At 47.0% G+C, this 15,155-nt stretch overlaps 1 protein-coding gene across 11 annotated transcripts in view; it reads left to right on the forward strand.

Annotated features, from left to right (window-relative positions):
- The window catches only part of USP40 (ubiquitin specific peptidase 40), a 98,466-nt gene extending 86,040 nt beyond the window's left edge, over positions 1–12,426 (forward strand). For 8 of the 11 annotated variants that reach the window (XM_082658041.1, XM_082658043.1, XM_082658042.1 and 5 more), the window contains 6 exons: positions 215–333; positions 4,941–5,006; positions 7,222–7,432; positions 7,572–7,667; positions 9,140–9,234; positions 10,579–12,426. In XM_082658041.1, the coding sequence (XP_082514167.1) occupies positions 215–333; positions 4,941–5,006; positions 7,222–7,432; positions 7,572–7,667; positions 9,140–9,234; positions 10,579–10,981 (990 nt within the window). In that variant the 3' untranslated portion in view covers positions 10,982–12,426. Of the gene's footprint in view, positions 1–214; positions 334–4,940; positions 5,007–7,221; positions 7,433–7,571; positions 7,668–9,139; positions 9,235–10,574 lie in introns of all 11 variants that reach the window. The other 3 variants (XM_082658048.1, XM_082658039.1, XM_082658040.1) reach the window with 1 other exon arrangement.
- Positions 12,427–15,155: the final 2,729 nt, after the last annotated feature.

The raw sequence follows: 15,155 nt of genomic DNA on the forward strand, positions 1-15,155 counted from the left end.
AGAAAAATCTCTCAGGCTGATTTCAGTAGAGAGGAATGCAAAAATTACTCAGGGTTAATTTCATTTAAACGATATTCCTGTGGATTTTTTGGGTAGATATTATCATTACCTAAGATACTCTTTCCCTTAAATGTCATTGTGTAGCGCTTCATTTCTTTTTCCTAAAGCAGTCTGTTTTTAAGAGTGCTTTTTCCAATGTCTGTTTCTTTTCTAGGCCATGACCTTGCCCTCCTTCTCGGAGTTTTCCATCCCATCGCCCGCCTTCCTTAGAGCCTGGACGGTGGAAAGTAGGCGCCCCAGCAGGCTCTTACGAGTCCACTATCAGCGGCTCAGGTAGGGTTCTCAGTGAACACTCCACAACAGCCCGTTCTAGGTCATTCCACATTTGTCATGTTGATGATACTTTTTATCATAAATTAAACTCTGAGACAACTTCAGTGTCTCATATTAAGTATAAATGTAGTTTCATCTGTTTTTACTATGGTCCAGAGACTGTGAACAAAATTTTGATTGTTTTTCCCCCCAGCTTTATTGAGATATAATTGCCATATAACACTGTATAAATTTAAGGTGTACAACCTATTGATTTGACAGACGTATAATGCAGAATGATTACCACCGTAGCATTAGCGAACAGCCTCCATCACATCATATAATCGCCATTTCCTTTTTGTGAGAACATTTAAGATCTACTTTCTTATTAGCAACTTTCAAGTATATAATTCAGTGTTATAAGATGAATATGTTCTGGGGATGTCATGTACAGCATGTTGATTATAGTTTATAACTGGAAGTATGTACCCTTTGACCAACATCTCCCCTTTTCAGCCAGTCCCAGTCCCTGGTAACCACCATTCTAGTCCCTGTTTCTATTAGTTCAGCTTTTTTAGATTCCACATATAAGTGATATCGTACAGCAGTTGTCTTATCTCACTTAGCATAATGCCCTCAGTGTCCATCCATGTTGTCTCAAACAACAGGATGTCCTTCTTTCTTATGACTGAATGATATTCCTTTGTGTGTGTATGAGTGTGTGTACACATACATACATATACCACATCTTTATCCATTCATTGGTTAACAGACACTAGGTTTTTCCATATCTTGCCTACTGTGCATAATGCTGCAACGAATATGGGAGTGCAGATAATCTCTTTGAGATCCTGTTTTCATTTCCTTTGGTGAGGTACCCAGAAGTGGGATTGCTGGATCATATGGTAGTTCTGTTTTTAATTTTTTGAGTAACCTCCATACTGTTTTTCCATAGTGGCTGAACCAATTTACATTCCCACCAGCATTGAACAAGGGCTCCCTTTCCTCCACATCCTCAAAAACACTTGCTATCTCTTGTCTTTTTGATGATAAGCATTCTAACAGGTGTGAGATGATACCTCATTGTGGTTTCGATTTGCATTTCCCTGATGATTAATGATGTTGAGTACCTTTTCATGTACCTGTTGGCCATTAGTATGTCTTCTTTAAAAAAAAAAAGTCTGTTCACGCCCTCTGCCATTTTTAAATCAGATGGTTTGCTTTTTGCTATTGAGTTGTATGAGTTCTTTATATACTTTGTTTTTTGTTGGTTTTTTTTGCGGTACGCGGGCCTCTCACTGTTGTGGCCTCTCCCGTTGCGGAGCACAGGCTCCGGACGCGCAGGCTCAGCGGCCATGGCTCACGGGCCCAGCCGCTCCGTGGCATGTGGGATCTTCCCGGTCTGGGGCACGAACCCGTGTCCCCTGCATTGGCAGGCGGACTCTCAACCACTGCGCCACCAGGGAAGCCCTCAATATACTTTGAATATTAACCCCTTAGATTTGCAAATACTTTCTGCTGCTTCATAGGTTGCCTTTTCATTTTGTTGATGGTTTCTTTTGCTGTGCAGAAGCTTTTTATTTTGATGTAGTCCCACTTGTTTATTTTTGCTTTTATTGCTTTTGCTTTTGGTGTCAAATCCAGAAAATCATTGCCAAGGCTGATGTCAAGGAGCTTACTCCTCTGTCTTCTTCTAGGAGTTTTACAATTTCATGTCTTAACGTTCAAATCTTTTAATCTATTTTAAGTTGATTTTTGCATAAGGTGTAAGATAGGGGTCTAGTTTCATTCCTTTGCATGAGACTGTCCAGTTCCCCCCAGCACCACTTATTGAAGAGACTCTATTCCTCATTGTGTGTTCTTGGCTCCTGTGTCATAAATTAATTGACGATATATGCATGCGTTTATTTCTGGGCTCTCTATTGTGTTCTTTTTTTTTCCTTTGGCCATGCTGTGTGGCATGTGGGATGTTAGTTCCCTGACCAGGGATCGAACCCATGCCCCCTGCAGTGGAAGTGAGTGAGGAGTCTTAACCACTGGACCACCAGGGAAGTCCCTCTTTTGGGTTCCACTGATGTATGTGTCTGTGTTTATGCCGGTACTATACCGTTTTACTATAGCTTTATAGTATAGTTTGAAATGAGGGAGCATGATGCCATCAGCTTTCTTCTTCTTTTTTTTTGTTTTAATTTATTTTTATTTATTTTTTGGCTGCGTTGGGTCTGTTGCTTCACGCGGGCTTTCTCTAGTTGGGGCGAGCGGGGGCTACTCTTCGTTGCGGTGCGCGGGCTTTTCATTGAGGTGGCTTCTCTTGTTGCAGAGCACAGGCTCTAGGTGCGCAGGCTTCAGTAGTTGTGACTCATGGGCTGTAGAGCGCAGGCTCAGTAGTTGTGGCGCACGGGCTTAGTTGCTCTGCGGTACGTGGGATCTTCCCAGACCAGGGCTCAAACCCGTGTCCCTTGCATTGGCAGGCGGATTCTTTTTGGGTTTTTTTACATCTTTATTGGAGTATAATTGCTTCACAATGGTGTGTTAGTTTCTGCTTTATAACAAAGTAAATCAGTTTATACATATACATATGTTCCCGTATCTCTTCCCTCTTGCGTCTCCCTCCCACCCTCCCTATCCCACCCCTCCAGGCAGTCACAAAGCACCAAGCTGATCTCCCTGTGCTATGTGGCTGCTTCCCACTAGCTATCTACCTTAACGTTTGGTAGTGTATATATGTCCATGGGCAGGCGGATTCTTAACCACTGCGCCACGAGGGAAGCCCTGTTCTTCTTTCTTAAGAAAAGATTGCTTTGGCTATTCAGGGTCTTTTGTGGGTCTATACTAATTTTAGAACTGTTTTTTCTGTTTCTAATTGAAAAATGCTTTTGATATTTTGATAAGGATTGCACTGAATTTGTAGATTGTTTTGGGTAGTATGGACATTTTAACAATGTTCTCCCAATCCATGACGATGGAATAGCTTTCCATTTATTTGAATCTTCAGTTTCTTTCATTAGTGTCTTATAGTTTTCAGTATACAGATCTTTTACCTCCTTGGTTAAATTTATTCCGAAGTAGTTTATTCTTTTTGATGCTGTTGGAAATGGGATTGTTTTCTTAATTTCTCTTTCTGATAATTTACTGTCGGTATATAAAATGCAGCTGATATTTATATATTGATTTTGTATCCCACAACTTTACTGAATTCATTTATTAGTTTTAACAGATTTTTGGTGGAGTCTTTAGAGTTTTTTATAAATATCGTCATGTAATCTGCAGATGGAGACAACTTTACTTCATCCTTTCCAGTCTGGATGCCTTTTATTTTTTCTTCTTGTCTAATTGCTCTGACTAGTACTTCCACCAATGTGTTGCATATGAGTGGCAAGAGTGGGCATCCTTGTCTTATTCCTGATCTCAGAGGAAAAGATTTCAGCTTTTCACCACTGAGTATGATACTAGCCATGGGCTTTTCATATATGGCCTTTATTGCGTTGAGGTACATTCCCTCTATATCCAGTTTGTTGAGAATTTTTAACATGAAAGAATGTCAAATGCTTTTTCTGCATCTGTTGAGACGATCATATGATTTTCTTCCTTCATTCTGTTAACGTGGTTGTATCACACCAATTGATTTGCGAATGTTCAACCATCTTTGCATCCCTTGCAGAAATCCCACTTGATCATGGTGTATGATCCTTTTAACGTACTGTTGAATTTGGTTTGCTAATATTTCTTTGAGAATTTTTGCATTTATGTTCATCAAGGATATTGGCCTTTAATTTTCTTTTCTTATAGTGTCCTTGTCTGGTTTTGATATCAAGGTAATGCTGGCCTCATAAAATGAGTTTGGAAGTGTTCCCTCCTGTTCTGTTTTTTTTTTTTTGGGGGGGAAGAGTTTGGGAAAGATTGGTATTAATTCTGCTTTTGGTAGAATACATCAGTAAAGCCATCTGGTCCTCAACTTTTTTTTGTTAGGAGGTTTTTGATTACTGATTCAATCTTTTTTTTTCCTTAATAAATTTATTTTATTTATTTATTTTTGGTTGCATTGCGTCTTTGTTGCTGCGCGCAGGCTTTCTCTAGTTGCGGCGAGTGGGGGCTACTCTTCGTTGCAGCGTGCGGGCTTCTCATTGCGGTGGCTTCTCGTTGCAGAGCACAGGCTCTAGGTGCACAGGCTTCAGTAGTTGCAGCACGTGGGCTCAGTAATTGTGGCTTGCAGTCTCTAGAGCGCAGGCTCAGTAGTTGTGGCTCACGGGCTTAGTTGCTCCGCAGCATGTGGGATCTTCCCGGACCAGGGCTTGAACCCGTGTCCCCCGCATTGGCAGGTGGATTCTTAACCACTGTGCCACCAGGGAAGCCCCCGATTCAATCTTCTTACTCATAATTAGTCTGTTCAGAATTTCTGTTTCTTTATGATTCAGTCTTGGTAAGTTGTATGTTTCTAGGAATTTATCCATTTCTTCTGCATTGTCCAGTTTTTTGGTGTATAATTGTTCATGGTAGTCTCTTAAATTTTGAGTGTTCTTATATGGTATAATATTTCACTTAAGAATACTTGAAATTGGTTAAGAAAAAAACTTTGAAAAAATTAAGTGATATGTCATTCAATATTATTTTGTTTCATTTGTTATCAGGGAATATAAATTGGGACAGAGAACTGAGATCTGCTTAGAGCCCCTTCAGAAAGAAGAAAACCTGGGGTAAGATGTCCTACTACACATACAAAATTATACACTTGTCTGATCCCAATGGATAGTTTTACTATTGATTAAGGTGTTACATTTTTTAAGTGTTTTTTTCACTGCTTCTAAGGAGTCTGGCAACTTAAAACAGATTGTGTTCTAGAAATGTGTTTGTATGTCTGGTGTCTAGATCTTAGAGCTCATTTTTCCGTAAAAACAGAATTTTTCAGTAAGTCCCAATGCATGTTGAACCCATAATGATCTTGAAGTATAAGCAAGATGCTCATCCCAAGCTCTTACCAGTGCCTGCAGACAGTCTGTTGTCAAACCAATTGATAGTAACACCTGACATGCTGCCCCTTGTCCTACTTTTTTCATCCTAATATCACCTGACATACACTTATTGAATTATCAATTATTATCCGTCTCCCACTACTAGATTGTAAGTTTTGTGAGGGCAAGCACTTCATTTTTTGGTCACTGCTGCCTCCCCAATACCTAGGACAGTGCCTTTGTCATAGTCAGTAATTATTTATGGAATAAAGAAGCACCCCAAAGTTGTCCACGTTCAAACCTACCTATTCTTTTTTTCATTATAGGACATTCTTTTATAAGACATTTTTGTCAGTAACACCAAATATTAAGATTCTTTTACCTGATGTGACACGATGATTCTTGTTGTCCTCCTGTTGTGTAACAACTCTACTCTTTCAACCGTGTGACCTTCATTTTATCCCACTGTTTTATAAAAATGCATTCTTAATGCAAATTGTATTACTAGGAGTAGTTTCCTGGAGGGGAATTTCTGGATCAAATGGTATGGACATTTTAAACCTCTTATTTGTTAAATTCCTTTCCAGGTAAGTTATACCATTATGTTTCCACAAGCTGTGTTTCTAAGTATTTATTTCACCTCACCATCAAACCATCATTGAATGTTGTCATTGTTTAAATGTTTGCTAAATTGATAAATGAAAAATGGTTATCTTGTCTCATCTAGTAAGATTAGGGTGTTTGTTGAAAGGCTTGTAAACCATTTGTATTTTGTGAGTGAGTGAATTGTTTCATATATTTTCCCTGTTTTATTTGGGGTCTTAGAAAAAAGTCTAATTTGTGTGAGCTTTCTATAATATAGATTATATTACATAATATAAACGGACCCTCTGTCATGTTGGTCGTGAGCAGTGTCCTTTTGAAGACCATGCTATGCACTTCCTCAGCCCCCTTCCCCGCTTCTGTCCTTGACTGACCTCCGGAGCACTCTTGCCCCCGCTCAGCGAGGACCCTGGCTCCTCGTGGTCTTCACCCAGACTCTGTCACCTCCTTGGCAGCTCCTGCATCTACACTGACCACAGTTTGTATGCTCTGGGACCTCAGCTCTGCTCACTGACCTCAGCAACACCTACACCCTCTCAAAAATTCCTTCTTGACCACAGTCCCCCGCTTTCAGTCCAATCTCCTAATTCACTGGGCCCTCGCTCTCCCTGCGTTGCCTGTTTCCTCCAATTGTGTTACCCTTTCTTTTGATAAAAACACTAGTATAATAGAAATACAGCATTAAAATCGTTCATTGTCTCACCATCCTTAAAGTTTTCATTTCTCCTCTCCACCTTCCAGTTCTTATCTGTAGCTTTTATTTCACATCCTATCTAAAACAGTCTCCATACGTCTAAATTTCTTTCCAACCTTTCTGAATGTTTCTCCTCTTTCTCTTCCTTCAAGGACCTCGTATCTGTGCTCATCTCCTGCAAAGGTTTCCTTTGCTCTTACAACTACACCCATCATCTTCTCTCCCTAACTCTGAGCCCTTCGTTTCTTCTCCCTGGCTAAGTTTTCTGCCAGCTTCACAGATTCTGGTTCTGAAATCAGTGTTTCCTAGGAAGTCGCCATAGCGGGAAACCCCTCTTCCCCTTCATCACCGGGATAGCCCTGCCGGCCCTTTCAGCTCTGTCTCCAGTCCTCTTCCCTGCATGCCCCACTGAGGAACTTCTTCCTCTGCCTTCAGCCTTGCCTGCTGCCTCCCCAGGGACCCTGCTGTGGACTCAGAATGGGAGCTCACCTCCATTCTGGGTCAGGACTGAAGGAAATCAAAGTAAAGGTTTCCCACTAGCATTCAGGGTTTAAGGAAAATCTCTCCTTATAAAAAAACTCAGAAGAGTCAGAGGAGAAGCTATGTGGTTATTGCGTGTTTCCCATTTTGTTGTAAATCTGACGTGACTGTTTTCTGATGCAGCCCCCAGCATGTGCTGCTGAGGACACAGATGCGCCTCCCTGGCAAGAGGGCATATGCCTTGCCCGTGGACTTGGTGTGGGACACTGCCCGAGGCTGGACGGCCGGCTCCCTGAGGCACCGAGTGGCCGATTTCTATTCTCTTCCTGTGGAGAAAATTGAAATTGCCAAATACCTTCCTGAAAAGTTTGAGTGGCTTCCAGTACCTAGCTGGGTAAAGCTGTGGGGCTCCCTCAGGGAAATCGGGCCTCAATGGCATAGTGAATAATTAACTGCAGTTTTCCACAGACAGGGAATTTAGTAAGAATTTGAGATTGAGTTTTCTTTATTCAAGATACTTAATTTTTCTGTAGAACCAGCAAATTACCAAGAGGAAAAAGAAGAAAAAGCAAGATAATTTGCAGGGGGCGCCTTATCACTTGAAAGATGGAGATACTATTGGCATTAAGGTACGTTTTTAACAGTAAACTTAGCACTTTGACAAAACACCAGAATCAAATGATTTTATAGACAAGTTTTATCAAATCTTCAAGGCACAGATAATCCCATTTAATATAAATTGTTTCAAATAGCGGGGGGAAAAAAGAGGGAAAGCAGACAACTCATTTTTAAATAAATAAATAAATAAATTTTATTCACGGGCTCTAGAGCGCAGCCTCAGTAGTTGTGGCACACGGGCTTAAGCTTCGCGGCATATGGGATCTTCCTGGACCAGGGATCGAACCGTGTCCCCTGCATTGTCAGGCGGGTTCTTAACCACTGCACCACTAGGGAAGCCCCCAGAGAACTCATTTTATGAGGCCAGTAGAACCTCAATACCAAAAGCTTAATTTTGGGTCTGACTTGAATGAAAATGCTGTGAAGTTTTATCACTAAGTGTGTTGCTGTAGGCTTTATGTAGGTACCTGTATTAGGTTAAGACATTTCCTTCCATTCCTAGTTTACTCTAAGTTCTTTTTTTTAAATCATGAATGAGCACTGGATTATTTTTTTTTTTTGCGGTACGCGGGCCTCTCACTGTTGTGGCCTCTCCCATCGTGGAGCACAGGCTCCAGACGCGCAGGCCCAGCGGCCATGGCTCATGGGCCCAGCCGCTCTGCGGCATGTGGGATCTTCCTGGACCGGGGCACGAACCCACGTCCCCTGCATCGGCAGGTGGACTCTCAGCCACTGCGCCACCAGGGAAGCCCTGGATTTTTAAATATTAAATTTTTTTAAATGTTAAATTTTATTCTGTGCTTTTTCCACATCTGTTTAATTAGCTATATCGTTTTGCTTCTTCAATGTGGTAATGTAGTGTTATTACATAAACATGTTCGCAACACCGAGCCATCCTTGCATTCCTTGGACAAACCTACTTTGTTGTCATATAATAACATTTTTTGTATTAAGGGTGAATGATTTAAATCCTTAATTTAAGAATTAATAATTTATTAATATTAAATTATTTATATTAAGGAATAAGTATTCCCTTAATCACCACTTCTGTTCAACATTGTACTAAAGAATGGGACCAATGTAATATGACCTTCCACCCAACGAAGAAAATCAAATAAATAAAAATTGAAAGGTAAAAGAATTCTAAAAGGAAAATACAAAACTGTTCTTAGTTTTTCTACAGTCAAACCATCAGCTCTGTTTAAGAGAGTTCAAAAGGTTGTAAGATTGGGCTTCCCTGGTGGCGCAGTGGTTGAGAGTCCACCTGCCGATGCAGGGGACACGGGTTCGCGCCCCGGTCCGGGAATATCCCACATGCTGTGGAGCGGCTGGGCCCGTGAGTCATGGCCGCTGAGCCTGCGTGTCCGGAGCCTGTGCTCCGCAACGGGAGAGGCCACAACAGTGAGAGGCCCGCATAACGCAAAAAAAACGTAGACTAAAAAGATGTCTGAAAACATTGCTCATTAATTATTTTGAAATGCAGAATCTCCTGGTTGAAGATGATGATGATTTCAGTACAGTCAGAGATGACATTGGAAGAGAAAAACAGAAAGCGTTTGCTCTGGGGAGAAAGAAGCGGTAAGTTAGGGTCCTCACCTACGTGACAGATTCCACCGCGACCTCCAGGCGCTGGTGCGCCTGCTCTCGCTGAAAAGCTCCTGACTGAGGCGTGGAAAGAAACAGCAGAGCCCTCCTCCCTGTCTGCGCTTGCCCACCTTCTCTCCATCACCCCTAGAGTGGCTTCCTGGGGACCGTGCAGGAGGAACCTGGGCGCAGCTCACTGTGAGGAGGAGGCCCCTCCCCGAGCTCCGGGTCTCGTTCTCCCTCTGCCGGGGCCCTGTTCCTGCAGTCGGCCTCCCCCATCCCTGGGTCTCTTCCTTCAGACACCTGCCCTGGCTTGTCTACGGTTCGCGCTTCCTGACCCTGCTGCAGCTGTGTCGTCCTGCTGTCACCTCCGTCACTCTCCACCCCGTCTGTCCCCTCCAGGCAGCCAGCCAGGTTGCTCACCCAGCCAACCCTCCCCTTGGAGGGAGCTCCCTCCCCATCCATCTTCCTCGCTCTGCTCTGCCCGAGTCGTCACCTTGGGTGGGCTCGCTCCTTCCTCTTCTGTACACAGCCCAGCTCTCTCCTGGCCTCCAGACCACAGACACCTATCAGAATCTACTGGAACCTTCCACCAGTGCTGATACTTCAACCTCCACGTGCCTGGGCCTGGCTCCCACCACCGTGGTCTGCATAGTCACCCCTCGCAGGCCACACCAGGGGTGTGGGTGGTCGTCCTGATCTGTCCCCACTTCCAGTCTCCTGAGGTCTTGTGTCCTGTCCCCGTCCTCATTGCTTCTGGCTTGGTGGCCTCTCCTCTCGGCAGTAGCCTTTGAACCAGGCTGCCTGCCTGGCCCAGCCCCTGCTCACCTCAGCCTTCCTCTCCTCCCACCTTCCGCAGCTTGGGTACCAAGTGTCAGGCGTTGTGACGGCAGCAAGAAGACATGCCCTCCGCCTGGCATGCAGGACAGGGAAGCGAGGGCTGGGGTGGAGGCGGTGTCCCCCAGGTGTGTGACCCTGTAACCATGTGCGGAGCTGGGCGTTTCAGACGTGAGCATCTGTGAAGGTCACGCTTGGATTGGGAAGGTGAAGCAGGAAAGACTGCACTGCTCTGAGACACCTTCCCTCAGCCACTGGGAAAAGCCCCGAGGCTGGACCCCTCTGCGGGGAGGGCGTGGGAATGCGCCCCGGGGAGGGGTACTCCGAGGCCCCTGAGGGAGCAGTGCGGAATAGCTGCCCAAACTGCCACCGTGCGTCTCTGCGGCCCGCCCTGACTTGACCCTGAAAGTTGGAATGAGATGTGGAGTCACTCCTCGACCTGGTGGGGCCCTTGGCGTCTGGGATGTGACCCCATGACGGCCTCTGTGTCCCCGCAGCCAGGAAGCCCTTCGTGTGCGGAGCAGCGACGTCCCCTCTGGTGCAGAGATGCCTCCCCGCCCCCGTGGACCAGAAGCTTCTCTCTCCATCCACGTCGGGAGCTTCAGATAGCACAGGGCCTACACTCCTGCTGCAGGTCCTGGCCCGTTTCCTGGTTTCTGCCCGGTGTGGACACGGACTCAGAGCCCTGCTTTGTCATGAGCAAAGAGGGCGCTTGTCACCCGCTCCGTGGCGCGTCCCCCCAGGCTGGCACGGACCTGGCCGCACCACAGGTGCCAACCAGCCGACACCCTCGCGCCAACACTTGAGCCCCGCCACCATCTTTATACAAAAATTGACTAGTTTTGCATTAACTGCAGGCATGGGTGACGTGCCACGTGGCTCATCCCTACACACCTGTCTCTAAAGTACACCCGCCCCACTCTCTCTCTCTCACGCTGTTCAGGTATCTGTGGCCGCCCAGGCTCTGACAGCTCGGCTCACAGCGATGGGCTGGCCAGGCTCACGCTGTGACATAAACAGGAGTCTGTTTTCTGGTCCCCAAACGGCACGTTTCCCCTTTGGTCTGAGTTAGAAGTGGTTCTGAAGCGTTAGTTACCTCTCTTTCCGGGATGAGACCGACGGGGCATCCTCTGAGGTCGGGTGCCGCTGGGGAGGGGGCAGCATGAGCTGGCGTCCGACCCGTGCTGTCTGTGGTCAGAACATTCTCGCCGGGGCCTCTTCCTTCTGGGAGCCTGACGGGGAGGCAGGGTCGTGGCCGACAAGCCTGGGAAGGGCTGAGGGGGCAGTCCTGAGGAGCCTCGATTAAAATGGGAAAAAGAAAATGTGAACCAAGAGTCTTCTTAATGCGGCATAGCTGGCTCTCCCATTTAAAAGATGTAAGTGGTATTTATGACAGCTACGTCGCGTCTGTGTTACTGAGCTGAGTGATTTTGGACACTGGGGTGACTCACTTTCTCAAGCTAACTCAGAAGCAGGAAAAACAAATTCTTTACTTTCTTATACCTCAGTGATGCTTTATAGCGACTCTCTTGCTAGGTATGGTTATCTTCTTGATTTCACAGTTTTTCATCAGCCTTTTTACCACTGATGATATTAAAATAGCTCTTAAATGTAAGGGATGGAAAGGAAATGACACGTGGGCTAGGCCTCCGCCTGCACCACCGGCTTAAGGAAATTGCGTGAATGTTGCTGCGCCCGTGCTGCTCTTCCGCAGAGCTTGCCACTGAGTGGAACGAATGCCCTGCCCTTCCTTCCTCTGTCCTCCCTCCTTCCAAACAGTGCCAACACCACCACTAGAAACTCTGGTCTCTGTGTGTGCGTCTGAAATTGTTGGCTCGCGAATTACGTACTAATTTGTATTGAAGCAGTCGTGTTTTAAGAAGTTGGGCTTTGGCGAGTGCTTCCGGCCTCAAACACTAACTCTGTCTCAGGAGACGCGCACGTGGGGTCCAGACTCTCCAGACGCACCTGGCGGGCAGTGACGAGGCCAAAGTGTAAGCTCCCTGACTGCTCCTCTGTGTAGAGGCTCTTCTGTCCCTTTTCCCGTAACTGACAGGGCTCCTTGGTGTGCCCCTTCATTCCACTGTAATAAAACATTAATGTTCTAACTGAAAAGCCTTGCTTCTGAGAAGCCGGCGGCCTTGCTGGGCATCACCTACCACGACAGGCAGGGGTCGAGGTGCTGCATGGTGTCCACGGTGAGCAGCCGGGGCCTCGGGTGGTCTCTGCTTGTCGGCTTGCTCCCCTCCTTCCTTCCTTCCTTCCTTCCAGTTTGGGGATGGAGTGGGGCTCCAGGGAGAGAGCTGTAAGAGTTTGTTAAAGAAAAAATAAACTGTTCAATTTGTAACCTCCCGTCTCTGTGCGCTGACTGCTTCATGTTGTCCTGGCCTTTTTCCCAAGAGAACTACAGATGCTAAGTCGCTGGGGTTTATGTTTAGAAATACCACTTCAGTACTGCTGTAAAAATAACAGAGCTGTGTTTTGGTTTTAAATAAACTCAGACTCGTGGTAATAATTGTATTTGAAGAAACTGGAAGTGGTCTGGTTCTCTTTTCCTTCTAGGAAAATAGAACTGGCAGGGGTGCTTGTGTTTCAGAAAACATATTTACTCAAATGTGACACTTTCCTGGCAAAAAGGGGAGGCGGGGCCCAAGAAGTCCCTGATAATCCAGAATCCTGGCTCAGAGAGGTTGGCTTCCCTCTGGGACAGACTTGGTTGTGAAGGGCCAAGTCCTGGGCCCCTCAGCCCGGCTGGACGGGAGACGCAGCAGCCGCACCTTCCGTGCTCAGTCCTGCCCTGTCAGTAAAAGACGTGACCGGTCACCGTGGGTATGTGTACGTTCTGGGAAGGCGCCGCACTGCAGAGAGGAAGGTGAAGCTATGACAGCGACACACGAGCTAGTTAAAGGAAGAGACGTCTCCAGCGCCCACCAGGAGCTCATTGCCTGCATCCTGGCTCAGGCTGCCTTGAGCAGACCTGACGCGCCCGCAGCTTCTCCCCCGGGGAGAAGGTGGCTCTAGTCCCGGGGGGAGGGGCACTCTGCGGGGCCCCCACCTTCCTATCAGCAGCCCCAACCCCCACAGCCCAGGGGCTGGGCCCTCGGGCCCACCAGCTCCTACCTGCAGCCTGGGGTCTGGGTTGGGCCCGACGGATGGAGCGCCTCGCGGTTCGGCCAACAGCAGCTCAATGACATGAATGATTTAACTTGGAACCAGCGTACTGAGGGAGTGGGGACCACGATACAACGGCTCTTCTGGAAGTCGAGGCCACCCCGAGCGGTCACGGCCTCCACGGTGATGGGCGCTGCACACGGCCCTGCCTGGCACCGCGGAGGCCCGCCCGGCCCCGAGGGTGCACCTGGCGGCGGCCACACTGGGGCACTTTCCTCCTGCGGCACACGTCCTGGAGACCTGGGACCACAGGCAATTTTGTTCTCAGCGTGGGGCCCGGCTGGCAACATGACTTACCAGAAAGCGCAGCAAGCTTTTTGGTTGATCTGCTTCCGTCCACGGCGCGAGCAAAAAAGCCTTCAGGTCCCCAGCTGGCGGGTTTTCCTCTGCGAGTTTTACAACCTGCTTATTAGGCTTTTGTGATCAAAAGTGGCAACAGACGCTGCTCCGAGGCCGGCACCTGGGCTGGGCGGCCAGCACGGTCACAGTTGCCATCCCAGTGTGAGAGGGACCACAGGCTCCCAGGCCAGGATGCCTGTGTGTGACTTAGGCCGTTCCCCCAGCGTGGGCTGGGGTTGGTGTCAGGCCTGGGACACAGGACCAGCATGGCCCTCGAGGTGTGATCTCTGGTACCCAACTGCCCCGTGACTCCCGTCCCTGCCACGTGCTGCTGGGACAAGTCATGATCTTCTCTGAGCCTGTGTCCTCATCTGTAAAGTGCAGATACCCACCTCATAAGATTTGCTAAGGAACACAGGTGAGTTAGGATGTGTAAAGTCCTTAAGCCGGCACCTGGCATAAAATAACAGAAATGTGTTAGACCAGCAGCACCGTGATCAGCCATCACTGGCATAGCCCCATTCCCTCTGCACCCACCTGTTTGTTTAGTCATGAGTGTGTGATACAATTCTAGACAATGAGACATTAGGGGAGGTCAGTGGAAGCCAGACTTTCTGAAAGGTTTCCTTAAAAAGAGACGCAGAAGAGACAACGCCCCTATACACCCACACCTTAGCCTGGACGTGGTCATGTTTGGATGTGATCCCTGGAATAGTGGCAGTTATTCTGTAAGCATGAGGCCTGATCCTGGATGGCCAGGTGGGAGGAGCATGCACACCAGGACAAAAATGGGGCTCTGCTAAGCAAAGGAGAGAGAAGAAAGCTGCTGGGGAGGCAACCTACACATCCAAAGCCCACACAGCCCTATGGTACCCTGCCTGGTTTTCGACTCCGTGATCCCAGCCCCCATCCCTCACCCCAGGAAACTGGGGGATGATTAAAGTGACCTTGAGCTTGGAGAGGCAGCTCCCTTGTAATAAACGTACTATGATTAAACAGAGCGGTAAGTAGAGCTCCGGTTTGCAGTTACATGTAAAAGACTTAAAAATGTCATGAGAAACCTAGGGGTGAAACAGGAATAAAGACACAGACTTACTAGAGAATGGACTTGAGGCTATGGGGAGGGGGAAGGGTAAACGGTGACAAAGCAATAAAGAGGCATGGACATATATACACTACCAAACGTAAGGTAGATAGCTAGTGGGAAGCAGCCGCATAGCACAGGGAGATCAGCTCGGTGCTGTGTGACCGCCTGGAGGGGTGGGATAGGGAGGGTGGGAGGGAGGGTGACACAAGCGGGAAGAGATATGGGAACATATGTATATATATAACTGATTCATTTTGTTGTGAAGCTGAAACTAACATACCATTGTAAAGCAATTATGCTCCAATAAAGATGTTTAAAAAAAAAAAAAAAAAGACTTAGGAAGTTAGGATATTAGCTAAAATGACCCGGCCCTCAGTAGGCTGGGCTGAAGCTGCATGTGATTAAGCCTGAGAACCTTGGTGCTACCTGGCCCCAAGGTCGCTGAATTTTTAAATCAATAGATCCTAGAACCTACACCCTA

This window comes from Grampus griseus (assembly GCF_964374135.1).
Source record: "Grampus griseus genome assembly, chromosome: 7".
Lineage (NCBI taxonomy): Eukaryota > Metazoa > Chordata > Mammalia > Artiodactyla > Delphinidae > Grampus > Grampus griseus.